Genomic DNA, 19,216 nt, shown 5'->3' with positions numbered 1-19,216 from the left:
AGACATTATGTAGTTTTAAGACCACAATGGATCTATGATAAGATCATTTATTTATAACAGAATTGTATACAAAGTCAACAGATCTTAATGAATATGGCTACACAAACCGTTGAGATTAATCCTAGATCTGGCCGCCCAAAACGAACTAGCATCGGGGGTTTATTGAAACTATTGAATTCAGAATATGGTAAGGTAGCTGTAGTTGGGGTTGTTTCCACTAAATTGCTCAAATATCTTATAGGAAAATATGTATCAGTATATGTTGGATGATGTGTTATGATTTTTATTAAATATTGAACAAATGTTTAGATTATTATCTGTTTTAAAGCTTATCTGTGTTCAACTTGTGTTTTCGATTTTTTACTAGCTTCTAAAAGTTTGAGTACAAATGTCCAATAGGGTCCCTTGAGCGACTCTTCAAAATTCATTTCTTTTTGTCTTTTCTTTTTTTAAGTTTCTCTTCCTTTTATTTTACCTCGGTTTATAAAGCAGGATACTGAACCGTGCGAGATCATACACATGAACCACAATACGAATACAGCTGCTTAAAGGAAGTTGGTGAGCAGAGGAGATCAAAACTTGGGTCGAGGATTCAGACATCAAGAGGACTTTGATGCCTCGAAAAAGTTACTAGTAATCCTTGATTCAGGGCAACCACAATTTACAAACATCTGCAAAGTGGAAAATATGATCCGTCCCAAGCAACCTATCTGGAGTCTTTAGGCTCGTTATGTATACTATAGCAGATTCGCAGCTAATGTGTTGAAGAAACGATGACAAACATACTCAAGCCATAGCTTATGCACAAATCTAGCACTTAGTCGATTGCTCAAAATAAAATGCAGGAATCTCCGAGTGTGAAGAAAATGTTGCTACGCACTTGAACTGCCCAAAAAAATTGTCAAATCGTCAAAGAGCAGATAAAAATGAGTGAAAAGCAGCATGACATTTCCTCAAGTTAATTTCCTTATGGACCCCTAGTGTATTTCTAGAAATGCACAGACAACTTACACAGGTTCTGTAATTTCCAGCCATTTAGAAATGTATAAGCCCTTTTGGAAGATGAACTCAAAAATATCAACAAATTTGCATGGACATTTCAAGATGCAAATTACCTGAACCTAAAATTACATTACCTTTGCTTGCATATATTTATCTCTAACAGCTCTCAAATTGCATCCTCTTTTATTCAGCTGCAAGTCATGAAGGGCAAGGATACAATCTTGTAAGTCCGATGGTTTATAACCAGAATAGCATTGCAAGTCCCAACTCTGCAACATATGTGGAGAGATCAATAATCGCAATATATTTCTAACAGTCTCAGTCAGTATTAAGTTGCAAGATTCCAACTTTAGATAAAATTCAGTAGTCCATATGTACAAAGTCTGCTACATTATTTCTTACCCAGGGGTGAACCTCAGGCTGAAATGTGAACTTAGAAAGAAAAACCGCTGATGCAGCAACAATTGATGGTAGGAATCGAACACAGCAGTAATCAAGCAAACTTAGTTCGGCAAGATAACCGCCCAAGAATTCAAACCGCAGATCCGAAGACTGTAATGTAAAGCAAGAAAAATAAAATCATTAACAAATAAAGGCAGATAAAAGCCAACAAGCATCAAAACAATATACACTGTTCTCCTACTTTGGAATTCTCTTGAGCAGCTCTCGCGAAGATTCTGCAAATAAAAAGAAAAAAAGCAACATTACTGAATTTTCAAACACTAACCACATAGGTGGAATAAAAACCACCAAAATTGAAGTTTGACAAACAAAAGACCAGCGATGTCTAAAAGGATTACTCGCCTGAGAAAGTTCTTTGTTGTGGGAGTATAAGTCTCAAAGTTCAAGCATTTGAGTACATGTTTCTCCATTTCCAACACCTGACAGTCAAATAAAAAATTCCACCTTAAGCTTAAATAGCTCAGTAACAAAAATTGAAACAGAAAGCAATTGAAAGACACATGTGTAGCAGAAATAGGGGTCAAAGACAGTCAAATCAGTCACCTCTTCTATCATGTAGGTATTATCAGTTATATAGCAGAACTCTTCAATGCGTGGAGGACAAATCTCTTCATACTTCCTGCATCACACAACCAGACTCAAATTACCATTTCAAGAATCTCTGGACGACTTCTGAGCAAGAACAAAGCTAATGCAACATTCAAATTCTTACGAGGCAATAAACATGCACGCAACACCAAGAAGCTGTAGCTTGTTCTTGCTGATAACGTGTGAAGAAAGGTATCTGTCAATATATGATACGGTAAGATAAAGGGTGTCTGAAACAAACTTGTATTCCTCCGCAACCTCCACCAACCAATCTACCAGGACTTCTCGCATGTGTTCTGAAATGCCATTCTGCACCTTCTCCATGTAACCGCAGAAAGGTCTACTCTTCCCCTCCACCTGAATCACACACCACCATCAGCCTCAGCTTAAATACAACTATCTATGACATAGACAGGAAGCAAAAATCAGATGAAAGAAAAGGAAGCTCAAACACATTTCGACTATTCGAGCTAAGCTTCTTCTGCCTTCAATGACCATAACTACAACCAAAACTACTACTTAACATAATCTGCCACCGGGATTCCGAAAAATCTGAAACTGAATTCTCTCATGCATCATTTTACCAGATAAAATGTCAAACACAGCAACAATGATTCTAATAAATTCTGATCTATTCACCAAATTCCAAACGTGGACCACAAAATCAGAACACTAGCTACCTCCAATTTCTGAAGATGCTTATACATAGAAGGCGAGTAAGCACATTTGACCGGATCAATCGAGTTCACACCGATCTCCGTCTTCAGTCCCTCCTCCTCTTCTTCCTCTTCCTTATCGATTTTCGGTTTCTTCGGAGCCGAGGCCAGTTCCGGCGAGTTGGTGATCTCTCCGAGTACTGATCGATGCTTCTTGGACGCCGGAGCTTTCAGGGCCTCCGCCGCCGAGGCTCGCTTCTTCGTCGAGCGCGTGGCGTAGACGCTGTTTCCTTCGTCGTGCATGGTTGGTTGGATTGATTTGCAGAGGTTTAGGGTTTGCAGTGGATTTGGGGCTTTTTTCTTTTTTCTTTTTTTTGGGGTTTTGGTTTCGGTTACAGATCGCAATCGACAAAGAGGAAATGGCGGTCTTTTTCAGTTTCAAAATCATTTTTCCCGCTCATAGTTAGTTATGGTCTGCCCTCTGCTTCTACGACGTCGTTTGTCACATCTGTGCCATCTTCATTTTTCTTTTGCAAATAGTATACATAACCATGAAATATTGGTCACGGTAAAGGGAGAACTGAATAGTTTGAGTTGCAGTACAAGTTCTTGAAAAATATTAATGGGGAAGAGAGAATGAATGCTGCAATGTGATGTGTTTCGAGTGATTTTAAAGTCGGCCAACGCGACTGGTTTATTAATCGTGTTATGCTCAAGCAAACTAGAATGGATACATACAAGTTTTGCCAGGAGAGAAGAAACGGGAGCTGTGAGCAGGTTCTAAAATGAATATGAAAGAGAGATAATAAGATGGAAGATGCATAACTGCAAGAGCAATACTTGGAATTGATGATGAGCTAGTTATACAAGCAAAGAGCTGTCTCTAAAGCATCGAGGGGGACAGTTTGCTTGAAAGTTGACTTACCTGAAACAACAACCAACCAAAATACCAAACAAGATGGGTCTCAACTGGGGATTAATCCTTTAAGATGGGGCAGATTTCTTGACCCACGAGGCTCACTTTGCAAGGGGTGAATGGTTAAAATTAGTCTCCTAATTATCAAAATTTGAATCAAGCAACAGATTTTCGTCGTCTAGTAACTCGATCACCTCTACTACTAGTTTCTGGTGGTGTCTTAAATTTTTCATCAAGATCCGATCCCCCAGGATCTGACTTAGATTTTCTCTTTCTACCCTTGGGGGCACTAGTCTTAGCTCTACTGCTTTTTGGAGTCGCCAATTTATTATCCTTCACATCCTGACTGCAGCTACCTGCCACAGCATCAGCTGTCCCTGGTGATTCATTCTTTTGAGCTCCATCGTGATGAGCATCTTTGATACTAGTTTCTGCTTGGTTAGGTTGTGTTCTCATAGCTTGAGGCAAGGCCAGACCTGCTTTCACACAATGGCGAGCATTTTCAAACCATTTGCTTACCTGTAACAAGACAGCGACGCAGAAAACAGTATATAAGGTAACATTCTTTCTGAAGAATGGAATCTGTAATGCCGATGCTGAGAATAGAAGGTATGACCTGCTTAGCCATGACTCCTAGTTCTTGGGCCAGTCTTTCCTTCATACTTCGGTCTGGGTATTGATTCTCCTTGAAGGATGTATAGAGTCGCTGAGATAAAAGTTCACAGAGGGTATTTAAGCCTTCCTCTAAAGGAGTAAGAGAGTTTTTTAAAATTATCAATCACAACCATACATACATACATCATATAGAGTCGAACTTCTTTGGGCATAGATAAAAGTTCAGAGAGTATCTAAGCCTTCCTCTAATACACGCACACACACATCATTGTATAGCATAGTATATTGGAAACTCTTTCTATAAAGAGGACTACCCGCATTTTTCACTCAATGGGGACACATTGCGGAGTAAATATTAGTTATATAGTTTGAACTGTTCCTTTTTCTTTTTTTAGTTTCAACTGAAGGCACTAAAATCCCACATTCACACACACTAGTTACTTCCTCTCAAGTGCAAGATAGAATACAATGAATCGAGTGGCACAAGAAAGAGAAAAATTGAACCCATGTGTTAGGAACACAATACAAAAACAAGACTACAGGCAGCCCTTTTCCCTTCATTCGTTTTAATTAATTTTAAGAACCCATGTGTTAGGGAGACTAGAAGAATTAGAAAACACAATACAAAAACAAGACTGCAGGAAGCCTTTTTCCCTTCGTTCTTTTTGGTTAATTTTCAGAAACCACAAATTTGGTTCACATGCAATCCATATATATTTGCTAAACCAGTATTCTAATCCAGAAGCTAGAAAGAGTAGGAAAAAAAAAAAAAAAAACTCAAACCATATTACCTGAGTTACAGCTTCCCCGAGTCTTCTATATGTTGATCCTTTAGCCCGCCCACTAGTAGAACCAGACTTAGGAGAGCTTTTAAGCGATTCATTTGGTGAGCTACTGTTATCATTAGCACTTGACTTTCGTCGAGGTGTTCTTCTAGGAGTATGCTCATTCTTGTCAGGATCATCTTTTATATCTTTGGTGGTTTTTCCTTTCTTAATGGTCGAGGGCTTTCCTTTTAGTGATCCTGGAGAGACTTGTCCAGCGCCTTTCTTCCTTTTCCTTGGTACAGCAGTTTCAATATATTCTTCATCATCGCTAGTAGGAATATCTCCATATTCCTCCTTTAGATATCAAGGTACAGAACAAACATCAATAAACTAAAAAGATGAATAGAATAAGACATTTTCTTTGGTCAAGGGACAAAACAAGACCAAAACAGCAATGTTTGATTTACTAAGCATTTGAGACAAAGGCTTGAAGTTCAACTCTAAATTCCCAGGGGTAAACAAATCATTGGGAAAAAGAAAAGGTAGAAAGGAAAAAACAGTAAAAACACAAGAAATAATGTCTGTAGAAGAACAGTACAAGCGCAAGAAAAAAAAAAAAATATATATATATATATATATATGTATATGTGTGTGTGTGTGTGTCCACTAATTACTAACCTACTATACTTTTTTTTTTTTTGAGAAATTGTCCATTGGCATGAACAAAGAACCAGCAAATGGAATGAATCTTAATACAAACTATTTATGAATAAAGCACGTCCTGCCAATCAGTTTCAGTTATTATCTATTTCAAAGGCAAAGGCCAAAATTTGAAGCACTACCCACAAACAATAAATAAAACAAGAGTCTAGATACTCACATACAGATGCATATTCGTGAAATGTCAATGTCGAACATGGAGTTAGCCAGGACTCTACAAGCCACACGAGGCTAGTGAAGGTTTTTTTTTTTTGATCAAAGGCTAGTGAAGGTTATAAATGGCACAATATATTTTCAATTTGAACTGGGTCATAGCCAATCCATTTGTTCTGCAGTAAAAACTTAGTTTGTAGTTGATTTAGTGTTCTCACAGACAAGTTCAAGCAAAACCTTTTGTCTTTTTAAAGAGATCCAATGTGGAATGGATACGAGTGAAGATAGAGAAGACAGCTTGCACTGCTCCCAACATACAATATGGACTACAACATGATAAATGCCTGAGCTAGGAGCCTTCAAAGTTTTTTCAGGTCTCCCCATGCAAAATAAGTTCTGAAGTGATAATTTTTCGATTCATTTGCATAAAGAAAAAGAAATTAACACCTCTATCAGGTCAGAGCTATTAAGATGTACTTTGAGAAAGGACATAGCTTCAATAATCAAAATTCAGAGGCCTAGAATAACATTTAGTATCACATCTATAGAGATGATAGTCTTATTCCCCAATGCAAAACACCACATACATTGGGAACTTCTGCTGGAAAATATCAGATAAGGTAGCAAATGAAGAGGATAAATCAATCTCATAGTCAGATAAAATTGTACTTTATAAAGACACTCACATCATGCAGCTTTTTGTAGTCCAGCCTCTCTACGTGCCTTTTCCCAGAAACAGGTGTTGAACCATCTTGGCCAGGATCTGACTCTATTAAAGATGATAGCTCATCTTTTATAAAATGTCTCTTCTGGCCACGTTTAGAACCTTTTCCACCAGAGCCTCTAAGAAGTGTACTTGCTTCCAACACAGATGACTGGGGCCCTTCACCATTTTCAAAAGACTTTCTATCCTCATCTAGTACAGCTGCAAGATCCTCGGAGTCGGATGTAAAATCAGAGCTTGAACTGCCTTGCTTAACATCCTCTGTGGGATCTGGAGCATCAGGATTGAAATCGTCGTCCTCTGAATCATCAGAAGGAATCCCCAAGTACTGCTCATCATTAGTTTTTGGGGTCTCAAGTCCATCAGATGCTGATGCATATTCAGATTCATCAGAACTTGATTCTCCTTCCTGGACTTCCTCATCCGTTTCTGGACCATCAGGGTCATAATCATCATCATCAGAATCTTCTGAAGGAAGTCCCTGGTTGTTCTCCTGATGCTGTCCTGCTGATGCTGCAACAGCTGCTTCAGGAAATACCTTCTGCAGATGAAATAGGAGCAAGATAAGATAAAACAATATTTAATTAAAAGATAGAACAACTGCAGATTTTGACATTGACCTCCCAGCTGTCAGTAATAGAAAGATCTGTTCCTTGAGAGTCATTAAGCAAATCAATGCAATCAACTTTGCAGTCACATCCAGGGCATAACCAACCCTCATCATCAGGTGGAACTGCAAGCCAAATAAATAAATAAGGAAGCAGAATCATAAATATTAAAGAACAAGGGATGTGCTATAGAAATTACTTTCTTCACTCAAAAGAGGCGGTTCCAGACAATGCTGGTGGAATCCACGGTCGCAAGCCCCATCACAAAGTATGATGTCATTATCAGCATATACGTCCAAGGACCCACATTTTGCGCAGAATATCTGCCCAACATTTTAAAACTAGAGTTATTCTACACATAAGCCAATATCCCAAAAAAAAAGTCATGCAACATCATTATCAAGCGAAAGGAAATATAAAACCAGATGGCCATAAATAACTCAAGGATAGAAACAGATTGCTTTGCTTAAAATAGAAATTCTTAAAATAGAAGAATTATCCTACATCCTCACTGTCAATCTGTCCTTCTTCATCAAATAAAGATTCAGGAAACATTCCTTCAGCACATAGAGAATCAAGACGTTGAAAAAGATCTCTTATTTTTGATTTGCGTCGAAGTATTTCAGAAGTAGCTCGTTGAAGCTCCTTCTCTGGCTTTAGTTTTTCTAGGCTGCAAAATCACAAATATAGTCAGATGCCAAAGCTCAAGGTTTATGCACCAGAAGAAGAAGAAAATAAAAAATGAACAGACTGAAGAACAGAACAAAGCCACACTCCAAGACACATGATTGTGTTTCAGTATGAGCATAACTTTCAAACTGAAATATCATTCCTCCAGCATCTCATAAATAAAATCAACTACAGATAAAATTTCAATGTTTCATAACTATGCAGATAAAAATTAAAAAGAATGTGTAATACAACTTATGCACCTGTTTCCTTTCCAACCTTCACTAGAATAAGCATCAATAAGAGATTTCTCATAGTTTATCCGGTTCAGAAAATATCTCAGATGTGACCTGATCCTTGAAAATTCATCTGCTGCAACTCTTTCCCTGTGTTTCTTCTTTCTCTTCTTCCTTTTCCCCTCTTTCTCATTGCTGACATTAGCAACACTATTACTTGTATCAAGAGTTGCAACATTATTACTTAATTCAGGAGCCTCAGGTTTCTCGCTTGTCCTTGAGCGCAGAACTCTGTCACTGCTTACCAAAGATCTTGACTTTCGTCTTGAACTCGAATTTCGCTTATCCTTGCAACCAAACTGGGTAGAATTTTTGGATGCATTCTTAGACGCTGTTTCTGATGGCTCAAGACAAGAATTTTGTGTTGCATCATTCGTGTGTGGTTTGATTAGTTCTTTGTTATGGTCCTTGCTTGCATCTTCAGGGGGTGGTTCCAAGTGCCCAATAACAGAATTATTCATCTCGTCAACAGAAGGACCCGACTGTTCAAAACCAATGGAGCTGGATACTGCAGTGCTATTTTTAACTTGATCATTTTGGGAAGGTAAAGAGCCAAGCTGATCTCTCTGTTCCTGTGGTTCACACTGTACACTTCCAGAACCAGATTCATTGATCTGATCCGATGCAGTATGGAGAGAGCGTGAAAGTTTATCAGTCTGACAAGTCTTGCTCACAGCTTCAGGAAGCAGTCCCGCTTGTTCACCAAGAGAAGGCACACTCACATTTTCATTAACCACCCGCAACTGTTCATTTCCACCAGAGCTGACTACCGGAATAATAGTTTGTAGTGGTTCATCTTGTACAAAAGAAGATCCCAAATTCTGGTTCTCTTCTGTTGGTTGACTATATGAAGTTCCAGAACTAACATCATTTATCTGTTTCAAAGTCTTTTTCAAACCTTCACAAGGTAGTCCCGCTTTTTCATCAAGAGAACATATGTCAACATTTTCACAAAACGACAGCAAGGGTTCGTTACCATCACAGCTGGGTACCTCCAGTCTAATTGTACGAGTCCAATATTGGCTTTGTAACGCTTCATTTTGTGGAACATCAGAGCCACAATGCTGCTTGTCTTCTGCTAGTACACTAGATGAAGTTCCAAAACCAAAATTATTTGTCGGTTCCAATGTCTTGCTCACATCTTTAGGAGGCACTCTAGCTTGTTCATTAGGAAAAGTCACGTTCACACGTTCAGTAATCAACTGTAATTGTTCACTGCCACAGCTGGATACTGGAATACTGGTTTGTAAGAGTTCATTTTGAACACTATCGGAGCCGATATGCTGCTTTTCTTCTCTTGTTTCACAAGATGAAGTTCCAAACCCAAAATCATTTCTCTGTTCCAGTGAAATCCGTTCAGAGCATGCAGTTTTACCAGTTTGACAATTCAAACCCAGATCTTCAAGAGACTCTTCAGGAGGCAGTTCCACTGGTTCAGCAAGAGAATTCTTGGTCACATTGCCAAAAAATGGTTGCAAATGGCCACTGGTAGTGTAACCAGATAATGCTGTTGTGGTTTGTAATAGTCCATTTTGAATGTGTACAGAGCCAAACTGATGTCCATGTGCTGAATTGGCAAGAAGGTTTACACCACCTTGACTACTGTTGCTTGCATCTTCAGGAGGCAGTCCCAATTGCTCAGGGTGAGACTTCTCAGTCACATCTCCAAATGCCTGTGATTGATTATCATCATTATTGGAAAAATTGCAGAATTCCTTTAGCTCATTTGGAAGAACATCACAGCCAACCTTTTGCTTGCTTGATTCACCATATCCACTTTCAGGACCAACTTCATGTGCGTGTCCTGATGTACTTTCTTCTTGGCATTTCGCAGTTTGACTGCTCACACAGTCTGGAGGAATATCCAGTTGTGCATCATCAGCCATATTCAGATGGTAATGCTATATTCACAAACAAATATCAGTAACTCTTATCTGTTTGACTCACTGTGAACAAATTAATTTTCTTTCTTTGGGGTTTTGAACCCTATGAACAAAGGTATAGATAACATTCAAGTAAGTAAAGTGGCTATTAACTGATGAAATACCTCATCTCCAGTCTTCTATCTTATCGTATAAAATTACAAAACCTTCAACATGCAACAAAAATCCAACTTTGCATCCACCGCGGACTTGACAACACAAATGGGAATTGTTACTTATGTAATTACATCTGATGATGTTGCGTTGATGCACCATACACCAGCAGGACTGAAAAGATTGCAAAACAGCTATGCAGACACCCAGGATAACAACCTATTTCAGGAAAGAGAGGAACAAATTGTCAAAAATCCTTTTAAATAAAATGCCAAATCGGACAACATATAATGGCTCTCATAAAGTCTACATTGAAATGGATTCATCTTACTACATAGGTTTCGTGGGAGTACGGTAGCAAAAGACGGATGTAAGAAGTGATAAGAAAGTAATAGAGAAATTTTTTATTGGTATAACTAGCCACTACATTAAACACTGATAGTTTAGCTAATGAGAATTAGCTAATGAAAGCCAAACTTGTAGCATTTCGTAATGTGCCAGTGTAATTGGCATCTTACTGTGACACTGAACCTACATTTGAAACGCCTCTTGGAAACCACTCATCCAAGTAAACTTGTAACACTTACAATAAACTTTTAGTAACATCATGGACTATCTGTGAATTGTTACATGGATATGAATGGTTGAGATGTATCTCGTCTACAAAACATCTTTCTTATATCCAACTTAACAGTGAACAAAAAGGTTCTCAGTTAGAGATGACCTTGTTAGTGAAGAAGTCATATTTACATAGTCCCACAAAGAACACTAGTGCTCGCAATATCTATACATGAACCACTGATTACGTGATGTTTGATAAAATGCATAGCTGAGGTCTTGATAATGTGATAAAACATACGACAACTCTGGCAAGGCAAAGCATTCGAAAACAATGCAGAAATAGGGCCGAATCAAAACCTAGAGCCTTAAACAGTAAATATCGAATGCTTCGCATGCCGAATCAAACTACATTAAACCTAATTCGCCTACTTAACTCTATAGATGCTTAATTCCAGCTACTGCACTTCAAGCTATGCCCCTAAAATCTCCATTTCCACGTAATTCGAAACCATTCCAGCTCAAAATCTAGCTAATAATCTAGCTCAAAATGCACAGAAGCAAACCGAAAAGAACGAAAGCTCATTCGCAACTGAGCTCTCACTTCGTCACCAGAACCAAAAACCAGTAACATTCTCGCAGCACAATCAAACCAGCTGAGCAAAGCTCGAAACAGATTCAGAGTTCATGCAAACTTCTCCAGCACAAAATCAAAATCGAAGAAAACCTAGCTTCGGAAAGTAAAGCAGGAAAAAAAATTACATCGGGGGAAAAAGTTACCTTTACCTGGTGAATGAATCCAGTAGTTTCTTTGGACCGCGAAGTTGCAGAGAGAGAGAAGAGAGAGGGAGGGAGGGTTTGGATTGATCTGGAAGTTGTGTGGCTCCGGATAATCGTTTCACACCGCCGAAGAAAAGAAGCGGTTCGCACTGAACACACTCCTCTATAAATCTGGGCCACCGTTGTTGCAGTGTTGCAGCTAATAAAACCCAACGCCTTGTTTTTTGTGATACGGGTTGACCCGACCCGGATCCGTCAGACAAGAAACCGGAATTTTTGGGGCAGCACGTCTACCAGCCAGGTGTTAGTTAACGAAGCGGTTAAGTGGATTCACCGTTACCAAAGACGAGTAAAAGCTCACCAGAAACCTGTGTGTGTTTTTACTTTTTTTGTTTTTTTATACAATGAAAACATGAACCTAAATAATAATGAAAAAGTATCAGTAGTGTCTAACGTCTAAGTGCTCTATTATGAAAGAATTAGATTTCGAGTCTCAATGTTTTCGTGGATTTGTCAAATACCATTTGTTTTAGCGGTATAGTTTCTCTTTAGTTGATAGAAGGTTGTGAGTTCGGCTCATGAAGTTGTAATAATTATCTGATAAAAAAAATGTTCTTTTCTTCCTTGGTTTTGTTTTCTAAGTTTTGCTTTGATGAATCATTTTAGACCCCACTTTTCTTAGTTCGCAAGCTAGTTCTACTCTCAAATTCGTTCAATATCTTGATTGTTGTTGTTTTCAGCTTTTGTTATGTATTCCGTAGTGGTTCTTAATTTAAGGTTTGTCTTATAAGAGCACATGGATCTTACCTAAATATGTAACATCGGGCTATCTACCTTGTGTGGAGCTATTAATAACATCCTTATGTGGATCTTAAGCTATAGTCTCTTCGTTTTATTCTTTATTTTTCTCTTTATGGAGGTGACCGAAAATTTCATTTGCTCTATGTCTCTAAAATAGTTATTTTAGGTGTCTGCTCGGGTTTGCCGTCATTCCTCAAGTTCATCGAATTGGCTTGAAGTTGTTATGTTTAAGCTTATGCGACTACATTGATTTCTAATTGTGCTAGTTTTTTTTTTTTTTTTTTTTTTATGGGTCAATAACTGTGCCAGTTAAGGCAGGCCTTATTTGGGCCTTGTATTTATTGGTTCTCGTTGTTTACCGGTTTGCCGAATTTGGGTCTGTAACACTCTGTTCTAATATAAGATCCTGTTACTCTTGCCCAGAAAGGAAAAAACCTTCAGTCACAAGAGCAGGAGGGCTATTAATCCTTACAGTTATAGATGCAGACCCAGAAGAATGTTGCACACCAATTCAAGTATTTAACTACGTAGAAGATCTGCCACCATATTCCCCGTCTTTATGAATTTGCCGAAGTTGCACAGAATGAAAGTGACTTATATCCTTGCGTTTCATTAGACTGATACCAAGAGGCCGCAGGAAATGTTCTATTAAAGGCCTAGCTACACCAGTATATATTAACTCTGAGTCCCATTCTCCAACTTCATCTCTGATGACTCCCCCAGCTCCTATGAATCCATTAGGGCATTTCCTGAGACTTAATAAAAGCTCTATTCCATATGAAACCAAACAACAGTAGGTGAAGAAAATGCGCTATTCCTTTGCAGAAATTGATCGAGTGGTTTTCAGATGCAAAGACCTAATGTATGTTTGTGTTTTGGCCTATTACCCAAATGTTTCATTCAGACGCTGAAGAAATTTTGAACAAAGGAAAACATGGTTTTAGGAGGCAACAAGCTAACACATAGACATGATCTGTTAAAATTAAGGGGCTGAAGGGCGACCCGAATGAATTCCCAGTGCACATAGGAGTGAAATAAGCGCAACTAGCTAGAAGACATTTCACTAGGGAAGATATCAAGCAGATTTTGGTCGCGGCTCAAAAGCAGTCCTCCTCGAATTGGAGATATCCGCTCGAGCTCACCTACAGATTTAAGGTGAATCAAACCTTTTAGGTATGCAACCAACCGCATAACACTAATTGCAACTCCGTTGCTAACTTGCACGTCAGAATATCTTTTGTAACTACCGTAACCTGATATCACAAAATATATATGACTCGAGTAAAATTTTGCATAGATAAATTCAATAACGTTGTGATCATGAACAAATCCCTCCTTTGGCATATATATAAAACTGAAGTAAAATACACGTAAAGCCCTTCTCATGCTTTTTTTCGTTGTTACGTTTAATTGGGACCCGAGGAGGAAAAACTTACAGAGTTTGACTGAGGAGGACCGGAGACTGGAAAGTGGTGTGGAAAACCGGGGGTGCGCATTTTAGAGAGAACTGGGCGACGGAGGAAACATCCTACCCCTCGATGCCCCCACGGTGCGCACTGCGCTCCCCACTTTAAAAACTTTCACGTGCAAAACTATTTTATCACACGGAAGACTTTTGACTTTGTAGTCAAAGCTTGAAGGGCGAACAAAATCAGCAACTCCAAATACAAATCGCTGGTTTTCACCTTCCCTCTCCCTTCCTTTGTTGCACGTTTGTTACACTTTGCGACTAAAATCAACTCTTGCGGTTTCTCTATTCAACCATTATCATTCCTTAATTGTGGTCCATACATACATTTACTTACTCAGATAGTTATTATAACGAGAATCTTTAAGCTGAAGACTAGTTAAGAATTTTTTGGTTTATCCCATTTTTAGATCTTATATCTGTATCTTGACAGTTCAGTTTATAGGTATTATGAGTAGATTATTTCTATAAACTTTCAGCCCCATTGAAAATCGTTAAAGTATTTATAAGTGTGATTTATCAATTATGAATTTGAACGGTTCGTGTTTGACAGATTTGGTTTGTCTATTAATTTGATCTAGTTTGTTACTTTAACGATTACCGATTTGGCTGAAAATTTGTATGAATGATCTACTCATATACACTTAAAAATTGAACGGATGAGATGTTAAGATGTGATCGAAAAATTGGTTTTTTAAACCATAAACTAAAAAGTCCTCAACTAATCCTTATTATAGAGGTCCCTCACTATAAAGGCTCCTTATATACTTATATACGTATATACGTACACACAGTTAAATCAAATTTGATGATATATTATGGGCAAAATTAAGAATCAGTCATTGCGCGTATAAATGTTTCAGAATATCGGACTATCGGACGAGACAAACCCTGTTTTACTTCATTAACTGCTCTTACGCATCCTGATTGATCTTGGTCTAGTGAGAGTATGATGAGCGTCTCAGTAATCTGATATTGCAATTTCTTAAAAGACTGATGAAGAAACAAAAGATTACCGCCATTGTCACTCCATATTTGATACTTCATGATTAGCTATAGAGATGGTTATGACACTAGCTAGTCGAATCAATCAGGCTGACACCGTGACACTCGCGATAACCGACTATATGGATAATTAGTATGTCAGATATGAAAATTTAAGCAACTAATTGTTAGTTTAAATGACACTTAACGAATCTTAGACAGACTTGAAGATGAAGTTGGAACCTGGGGTAGTACAAGGACAGGTTCGTAACAGCCAGCTAACAAGATATGATCCAAGTCTGTTTTCCGTAGTCCAACTATATGTAGTTTGTACGGGCAAAAAGTCGGTCGAATATAATTGTTTCCACTGGGATTATATGATTGATTTTCCAATCTTAATTTGTATCACTTTGAGACTAATCAATCTTGATGTACTTGAATCATTATTCTAATAACCGACCAAATTGACTATTAAAACAAGTTGATTACTTGATTAGAAGTTTACAACAAGTTTGAAACATTCCTATATATGTTGTTCTTTCCACACACAACAACAAAAAATGTCAAGTACCTCCATTTCCAATTTGACCAGTAGTAGTCGTCTCAGGCTAGTTCAGTGTTTTTCCGTCAACTATTTTGCTACACTGAAGTTTCAGATTGCTAGTTATGCCGGCTTCAATCACTCACTTTTTCTACTCGTCGTGTCGTCGTTATATTTTCTCTAATTCTTTCCGGCCAAGTTCACTCCGGAATAAGATCAATAGAGTTAGAGACAAAATGTATGTAATTAGGAGACACTAATTAGAAATAATATTACTAGGCAGATATCAGACCTAAATGTCCACTCTTTCTTGCTAATAACAGATATCTATATTGCATTATGACATATATGAACTGTTAACAGAACATGTTGTTGATTTTTCTATCTTTCTCTTCATAGACTATAGTCTATATACCAGAAAATAGGAATTCATGTCCACCCAGATGGAGTTCATGACTTTGTCTACAAGTTTAATTAGTTGCTAACAAAACAAGGATCAGAAGCATATGCAAGTTTCCTATTGAGAAACACCTAAAACCTGTGTAATTATTAAGTAATTGAACACCAGCTCAGCCCCCGGAAAACAAGTTAACTAGCTAGAAGAAACCTAATACCTTCTTCTTAATCTCTGTTAGTCTACTTAAGCTGCAGCTTGTCGTCCAACTTGTTCACTAAACAAATACTCTTCTTCTGCAGAATATAGAAACCAAGAACTTTCCTATCCAATTGTTACACACTGTACATTGATATTTTCAACTTAGGACTTTGTTCATTATATATAGATTTATTCATCAATCATCATCCTAGTTAAGTACTACATACATAAACTAATCTCAATCCCAACCAGCAGGCTGCTAAATATATGCTCTCTCACAAAAGCAGGAGTTATGTTGCTCGATACGTACATTAACAAATATTGTTTCAAAGGGTAGTGTTCTAATCAAAAATCAATATAATCAACCCGTCATTTTGTTAAATAAATAGTTTTTGGTTCATCTTACACACTAACATTATTTTGTGTTTTCCATAGACATATTCTATGTCAAATTATCGGATATGTTTAACCTATAAAATTAGAGTAACACCGAGTTTTTTAAAGTGGTTTTGAGAAAAACCCATATATTTTTTTATACATTGAGTAATACAAATTAAAGTGCTCAGGTTAACAGTTTATCGCGCAAGATTATATACATTTTAAGTACTAAGCATTTATAGCAATATTGTTAAAAGTGAAATTTGTTCATTTTTAAAGTAAATCGATGCTCAAACAGAATATATAAACCATCATTAAATTTGATAATTGCTAATGATCCATGCATAACTAAAGCTTAAATCTTCTTTTGCATCTTTTGTCCATGTGTCATTTTACAACATTATTAAATCAATACTTAAATTTTAAAATTCTTACTAAATATATCAATTTATGAATCTCATTACTGGAGATGCTTATTTAGATCAAGTTTAATTTTGAAAATAATATTGTGCATGCATGTGGATGCCCATGATATATGCATGTGTATTAGATTGAGCTATATATAGGTAGACATACAAATGAGCTTACCCTTATGAATTCCATTTTCTACAAAACACAAAAGATAGCTAGGCCACCCTTGTGTTTGATCAATTAGGAGCAAGAAACTATTCGGACACAAGATATGTAGTCACTAGTGATGTAAATCAAAAGTGATGTAAGCTTAATTTAGCCTCATGACATCTATATATGTATAAATTCAATGGTCCATATCTATCTACATCGTATATATGAGCAGACAAACAAATTCAAAAGAAAAGTTTCTTTCCAAAATGCCCCCCGTTCTTTTTCAAAAGCTTGTTGGGCAGCATGTATAGTTTGGTGACAAGTCAAGGTCTTCAAAGCTAACTTTTCCATGGAAACCTAACCCTACCCACAAAGCCAAAAAACACAAAAAAAAACTATGCTCAGAATTGGGGGAGTATTCGATTATTGACTGCTCCACGTCCTTCTTATCCCTACGAATCCAAATTCTTCCACCAGAAATATTTGACTGTTGAAAAAACCTAACTAGTATACAAAAACCATGAGTTTGATGATATAGAATAACTCCATGCATTGCACATTCTGCCTTCAGATTTCGTCACCGGCCAAACTACGAAGAAACTTGTCGAAACCGGCCGGCCGCAAGAAACAATGTCGTATCTTCTGGTACACGATACAGAAGTTTCATTTGAACCTGGGATTGAAAGTCCACGAAAATCAGTTATTTGGGTGGCAAAAATTTTGGAGTTTCTTTCATTTTTCAGAACACTTTGATCGATGTCTTTCGTGAAGCATTCTACAAAGGTGTTTGTTACGACTCTTATAACCCTAGATGATCGAGAAATATATATTGAAAACGAAATGTGCAGGTTGTGTGTGCATGAGTTGTTTATGTTCGAGAGTCTGAGAGGTCGGACTTGGCAAATTTGATGAGGATGACGAAATGTCGGTTTGAGAGGTGTTTTAATATGAGAGATTCTTGCTTACATTTATCTGACAGCAAAGACGAAATGAAAATGATAAATAAGATTCTCAGGGTTGGAGTGGCAATACATAATTTTATGATGGTGACGGTTACTAATTAACAGTATTCGTTAATCATACTAGCTAGTTTAATATGACAAGTAACCCATTGATGCAGATTGGCAGATAATTAATCCTTTAATATTGCATGCAACAATAGACCATCTATGGCTAACTAGCTATATCATGATCAATGAATCTTATGACCTCACTCAAGCAATTCAAGGAGACAAAGATGTAGACTACCTAAACATATATACATACGGTGATAGTGTATGAATATATATTAGTTATGATATAAAATATGAACATATACGACTTCATTTCGAAATTTCGAAATCATCTGATTTTAATTAAAAAACAATTGAAAAATAATAATTAAAAGATTTGTTGAGTTAAGTTGTTTGTCTGATCATCTATTTTTTAAAATAAACTAAAATATTAAATTAACAGTTTTATAGTTTCTTAAACTGTAACGTGATAATGTCTGATTATAATGAATAGATCCAATACATGATATAATTTTTCGAACTCGCTAAATACAAATGAACCGCAAACACATGGACAGTGTAGATAACCTAACTGCTTGTGAATTAAGATGGACAAAAAGATAATGTTCAAAAAAACTCACTCATCACATGCTGTCACACTTACAATGGTAGCTAACTATTGGATAATATGACAAACATCAAAGAGGATAAAACTGAAGGCACATGCAAATTTTATTCTTATTCCTCAAACCTAATTTTGGCCTGATTATCCCCACTGAAAAAATACAAACCCCATCAGTCTCATTAAGCATCCATGTTTTCTTGTTCTCCTAAAGATAAGCAGATAAAACTATGCTAATGATCAAATTTTCCCCAAATTTAACTAAAATAAATAAGAAAAATTCGTTTTTAATTTGATGACGCACGTGGAAACCCAGCTACAGTGGAAACTGCCCGGTGTGCCGCCACCCCATCGTTGTCCATGCCCAACATTTTAATTTAACCCCCAATTGACAGCGCCGCGTGGTTATACGACGCGTAGCTTCCTACTTTTACCGTCCTACCCCTCGCCGTCTGACATGTCCGTCACCTAACCCCACATGCCGGCCTCCTCTCCGGCCATGTCTACGTGTGCGGGCCCCCAGCTTGTCCCTCCTCTTCCCGACCGCCCTTCTCTTTTTTACTTTCCACACGACTCTCACCTTCGTCATCATCTTCTTTGATTTCCTCCAATTTTCGTTTCTTCCTTCCCTTACCCCTCTTGTGGTCCCCACCCGCCCCTTTCCCGCCTTCCGCCTCTCCCTATAAATATCCCCCTCCCCAGCCCACACAATCTCACTCCA

General features: G+C 37.5%; 2 protein-coding genes across 2 annotated transcripts; both read right to left on the bottom strand.

Moving 5' to 3' along the window:
* Positions 1-810: 810 nt before the first annotated feature.
* On the bottom strand, positions 811-3,011 carry LOC101296176 (cyclin-A3-4-like). The gene is made up of 8 exons (XM_004292039.1): positions 2,733-3,011; positions 2,177-2,409; positions 2,008-2,083; positions 1,807-1,883; positions 1,646-1,679; positions 1,405-1,554; positions 1,137-1,271; positions 811-885 (listed from the first exon to the last, which is right to left on the bottom strand). The coding sequence occupies exons 1-8, from the start codon at positions 3,009-3,011 to the stop codon at positions 811-813; spliced, it is 1,059 nt and encodes a 352-aa protein (XP_004292087.1).
* A 444-nt stretch (positions 3,012-3,455) lies between these two features.
* On the bottom strand, positions 3,456-11,576 carry LOC101296723. The gene is made up of 10 exons (XM_004289696.1): positions 11,551-11,576; positions 10,224-10,431; positions 8,144-10,077; positions 7,716-7,881; positions 7,411-7,534; positions 7,224-7,336; positions 6,566-7,144; positions 5,031-5,360; positions 4,241-4,330; positions 3,456-4,143 (listed from the first exon to the last, which is right to left on the bottom strand). The coding sequence occupies exons 3-10, from the start codon at positions 10,060-10,062 to the stop codon at positions 3,781-3,783; spliced, it is 3,684 nt and encodes a 1,227-aa protein (XP_004289744.1). The 5' UTR covers positions 10,063-10,077; positions 10,224-10,431; positions 11,551-11,576; the 3' UTR covers positions 3,456-3,780.
* Between the last annotated feature and the right edge of the window lie 7,640 nt (positions 11,577-19,216).

This window comes from Fragaria vesca, linkage group LG2 (assembly GCF_000184155.1).
Source record: "Fragaria vesca subsp. vesca linkage group LG2, FraVesHawaii_1.0, whole genome shotgun sequence".
NCBI lineage: Eukaryota > Viridiplantae > Streptophyta > Magnoliopsida > Rosales > Rosaceae > Fragaria > Fragaria vesca.
The sequence above is the reverse complement of the archived record's forward strand: the minus strand, read 5'-3'. Positions and strand labels throughout refer to the sequence as shown.